Source organism: Coenobita brevimanus, chromosome 64 (assembly GCF_032717465.1).
Source record: "Coenobita brevimanus isolate Jiangsu-jjx chromosome 64, ASM3271746v2, whole genome shotgun sequence".
In the NCBI taxonomy this organism is placed as follows: domain Eukaryota; kingdom Metazoa; phylum Arthropoda; class Malacostraca; order Decapoda; family Coenobitidae; genus Coenobita; species Coenobita brevimanus.
The window spans coordinates 1,246,297-1,251,195 of NC_137017.1; the positions used below are offsets into that span (position 1 = coordinate 1,246,297).

The following is a 4,899-nucleotide window of genomic DNA, read 5'->3' on the forward strand; positions in this document are numbered from 1 at the left end:
AATTATGAAAACTGTCACGTCAATTTTCCTCAGAACTGTCTTGCATATACCTTCGCCTCCTTAGTTTAAATAATAAATATAGATCTGTAACGTAAAGATATGAATACTTGGGAGAATCGTGGACAAAAATAATGAAATGGAGGAGTTTATAAAAGTAGGTTAAAGTGGCTGAAGGAGACAGTGATGGGTGCTGATACAGATGCCTGGGGGAATTTTTGCAGTAAACACCGTGGATAAACTCGAGCTTATGTGTTTGGCAATAGATGGGTAGGTAAATAGATAGATAAATTGGTATATGAGTTAGAGTGTGTCTGTAGGAATGGCTTGCTGATAAAGAGAAGCGAAGGATGTTTAAGGATGACTGAAGGATATAGTAAACTCTGGGATTTAGGCACCTGGCAATAAATGGATATAAAGATAGATTGATGAGGTTGAGGGATGACAAAAGACGGAAAATTCTTTAAGAGTGATTAAAAGGAGTAGTGAACTCTGGGATTAGGCGACGGGGAATAGATAAACAGGTAGATAAGGAGATGAAGTTGAGGGCGTATGACTGAGCGTGAATGAAGTGTTGTGACGAGGGATTAGATGACTGGCATTAAACAGACAGATAAATAAACAGACTGATGAAGCTGAGGACGTGTGTGTGTGTGTGTGTGTGTGTGTGTGTGTGTGTGTGTGTGTGTGTGTGTGTGTGTGTGTGTGTGTGTGTGGAGGGCGGGTCTATTGCTTGGTGGTGTTAAAGGCGGCCATGATGGTTGTTCTGTCGAAGGGGCACTGGTCAAACACCTGGGCACACTCACCGGCGTGCTTGGCCTGTGACCCCACCAGCGCTGCGTACTGGAACCCTGACTTGGCGCTCTTCATCTCAGAGAAGGTCACCGGCTTCACCTTACGCCTGCAACAGGAGTTTGTTATTAGGGGAACAGACTCGTGCTTTGCCATCCTTATCTTTAGCTCATAGAATTATATATCAGTCATAATTTTCTCCATAGGTCTGTTGCTGTTTTGCTTTCCCTTGTGGTTAGCCCTGTGTACTGTGACTGAAACTCGTTCGCCTCACCCCGCCTCTCAGGTTGGTATGGGGTGGGGAACTCAGTAACGTGGAGTTTTTCGTCTCGGATGGAACATGAATATGAGAAGAAAATATCACTTTGCCTAGTTGCTCCTTTTGTGCATTATGAAGTGAAGGACAACTTAAGACAGACTAGTGATCGATGAGATGATCACTTAATTTCCCAGAAGTGTCTTTTATAGAAACTAATGCTGCAGTGTGACTTACCCGAAGAGACTGAGAATAAGCATTTCTTCGTGAGTGAGCGGCTGGTCCTTAGACGCTTCCAGCTCACAGATCAGCCTGAGGCCGCACCCGAGTTGGTCCGAGTTTGCGGCCAGGGTAAGGAACGCTTCGGGGTTGTCGATGGGCATGCAGAGTGAGGAGGTGCTCCTCTTGTTTCTGTTGGCCGCTGCAGCCACGGCCAGTCCGCCCACCACCAGGGCAGCCGCTACAGCACCCACACCTACGGCGGCGGCGGCAGCGGTAGCAGCGGTGGTGGTTCCTGTGCCCAAGGTGACGCCAAGGGTTGTTGTGGCAGCGGAGGTGCCAGTGCCAACCAGAATGATGGCATGGGCCAGGGGCAGTACACCCACCACAGCCAGCACGGACACAGCGCTCAGCTTCATCATTATCTGTACAACAACAAACATCTTGTTTACATTGTCTGGATTCCACAGTGCCATGAAATGTTCATACTTTAACACACTTATGGAAATGTTTCTTGTTGGGAAGATACAACGGTTTGGGGCCCCTTTATATATGATGGGGTTCAGTTTGAACCGAAGCTGTTGGATCTTCTCACTAAGCAACATGCCCATGTGTGGGTTAAATTCATTCACATCTTATTGCAGATTAATTAAGTTTATGGTGTTACTTTTTGCATTTTCTGTCATGCACCATATTTCTGTCAAAGTAAGCATGACAATGTGTGTTGTGGAGCTTACTGAGAGAAGGGTGAGGGAGAACTCATGCCGGGAGCTGGGCTGAACCGGGTTTTATGTGTTGGTGAGGCGAAAGGCTGGACGGGAGGAAAGCGACGAGGTCAGAGAAGGAAGAGAGGTGGTGATGGGGAGAGGGAGGGAGGGAGGGAGAGGGTCAGTGATGTAAGGAAAGTAACACGCCTCAGCAACCACGCATCACAGACCCCTCTCTCCCCTCCCCATACCTGATATATCACACAACACAGTATTTTCTTCTCCTCCATCTTACTTCACTCTCCCTCCTGGCCTCGCTACTGACATAATACTAAGGAATTATAACCTGAGACACACCATTCTGTCTCCAAAACATGAGACTTGAATTGAGACGGAACGAACCCATCAGCCACATTGGTTGTTGACCTAATTTTTATGAAATCGCTCTAAGGAACGCGGTCGGAGTGACATTATTCCTCCAGTTTCAAGTCTTTGCAGTGTTAGGTTTTCTGTCCATAAGCTACTTAGAAATACGTTTACGATTATGCATGCACTTGCAATAAATGTTCTTTTACTTGCATTTCACAGTGAAGGAGTAGTATTGTTGTCCTGTAGCACAGCTTATGTACGATAACACTGAGAAATGAGTGCTTTCAAATCCGATAACATAACAGGTCAGAAGATTACTTTTCTTATGCGAAGCAGGCATCCTTCTAACCCATGAACAATGTCTAGCATCCCCTTCCTCATCGACATCGTCACCACTAAACAGTTCTTTGAATATCAGATCATCTCCTGCATTCGCAGTTCATCTGTGTAGTTGAAGAAAAGACGTGCAGTAACCAAAACATCACCTCTTGTATCTGTCCATCCTGACATAATCACAGTTGATAACACTGGTAATTGTTCATCCATCTCTTTGTGTGTGTGCGGATTTCCTGAAGTCTCTCTTAACTCACCATCACTGTGTCTTGTTAGCGTACCGTCCGAAGTAGATTCACAGTTCCTGAGTCTTCCCTGCTAGTGTGAGAGGGATACACACTACTTAGAGCATCTGAGAGTACCATATTCTTTCCCTTTGAGTATTCCTTCGTTTAACAGTTTCTTAAACTGCAACAACATCCCCTGTTACCGCGCTGGTGCACTTTCTAAAGCTTTATTGAGAATGGATTCTAAAGGCTGATGATCTCTGTACCATCACCAACTTTCGTCCACATACATACTGGTGGAAATGTTCACAGACAAACAGAATTGCGAGACACTCCTCGATCTTGGCATAACATTGTTCAGTGTGCCCGAGATTCAAAAGAAACGGGCCGTCCTTCCTGCATCAGGACAGGTCCCGGCCTAGACAGAGATACGCCACACTGGAAGATTATTTCATGATTCACGTTGTAATAACGTAGGACAGGTGCATAACCGACTGCTTTCTTTATATCTTCAATGGATTTTATTGAGCCTGTTGCCCCTCAAATGCTATGTATAAATCATGATCCTTCGTCAGTACATTGCAATCTGCACTACTATTAATTTTGAAACATAATGTAACATTTCGGTCCTGTTTTCAGAGTGTTTGTTCTGCTTTGAGTCGCGCACTAGACACAGTCCATATAGTATGTATATTGCCTCCAATTATGAGTCTTTCATGGCATCATTATCAGCCTCATTATTAATACCACGTGCCCCAGAGCGAGGCGCACAAGGAAAATAAACGGAAATAGAATAAATTTCCACCTTACTGCATCCTTAGTTGGGAAAAAGCTCAAGTTGATGATGTGAGATAACAATAGTCCCTCGTTCTAGCACAAGATATATTTCGTGTTTTGGGACTGACATTGATCGTTTGGGTATAAAATATGTGCGGCCATATCTGCATACACTGAATACATGGCGGACTGGTTAACATGCAACATGTATATCGGCGTGGAGAAAATTAAGAGTGGCCTTGTCGTGGACTGGTGATAATGCTGATGATATCTTAGTCAGCCACACCTCAGTGCTGCTGCAGTGACGTGACGAATAACTACTACTTTTTTCTTTTTAATGGAAAAAGAAAAGAAAATGAAAGTAGCCACTTGTACCACGATTTTTGTCGTTGAATATATATATATATATATATATATATATATATATATATATATATATATATATATATATATATATATATATTACACACACACGTAGAGGGAGAAAAAAATATATATATTGCGGATTTTTTTTTTTTTTTCGGTCGATTTAAGGTCGCGCAGAGGGCCTGCTACCAGTGGACATTAGTTTGATGCTTAATAGTAGTAATTTAGTGTGTCTGTAATCACGTTCGATCCTTCTTGCAACTTTGTTTTGTGTGGCCTCTAATTTAGTAGTATTACTTTGCGTGGATCCCAGACGGTGTAGCAATATTCTACTTGCGATCGAATACGCAGTGTTGTACCTGATTCTGTCTTATTCAGAATGACAGTATAAACATTACGATGCACACCATATCTCTTCTCCATGTTATCTTTCTATATCACCTCTCATACCTTATCTCATCTCCATCTTATCTCTCTACTGTATATCACTTCTCGTCCTTCCCTTACCTGCAAACTTCATTCCCCCTTCTTTCCTCCTACTTTCTTTCCCTATTCTTTCTCCCACGTACCATCCCTTCTTCTCTTCTCCCGTCTCACACCATCCTTTCCTCCCTCCTCCCCTCCAATAACTTCTCCCTACATTCCTTCCTCTCTTCTACAGTCCCACATCATTCTTTCCTGTGTACCATTCCAATAATATCTCTTGGCTACATTCCTTGCTCTCTCTTCCACTTGCTGCCTCCCCCTCCCCTCCAGTAACATCACTTTCCAACAATCCCTCCTCCCTCTTCACCTCGCTGTCTCCCCCTCCCCTCGAATAACATCTCATTCCTACATCTCTTCCTCTCTACTCTCC

At 43.8% G+C, this 4,899-nt stretch overlaps 1 protein-coding gene across 1 annotated transcript; it reads right to left on the minus strand.

Moving 5' to 3' along the window:
* Positions 1-723: 723 nt before the first annotated feature.
* Positions 724-1,683, minus strand: LOC145404612 (uncharacterized). The gene is made up of 2 exons (XM_080276131.1): positions 1,283-1,683; positions 724-898 (listed from the first exon to the last, which is right to left on the minus strand). Exons 1-2 carry the CDS (start codon positions 1,681-1,683, stop codon positions 724-726), a joined length of 576 nt encoding a protein of 191 aa, XP_080132257.1.
* Between the last annotated feature and the right edge of the window lie 3,216 nt (positions 1,684-4,899).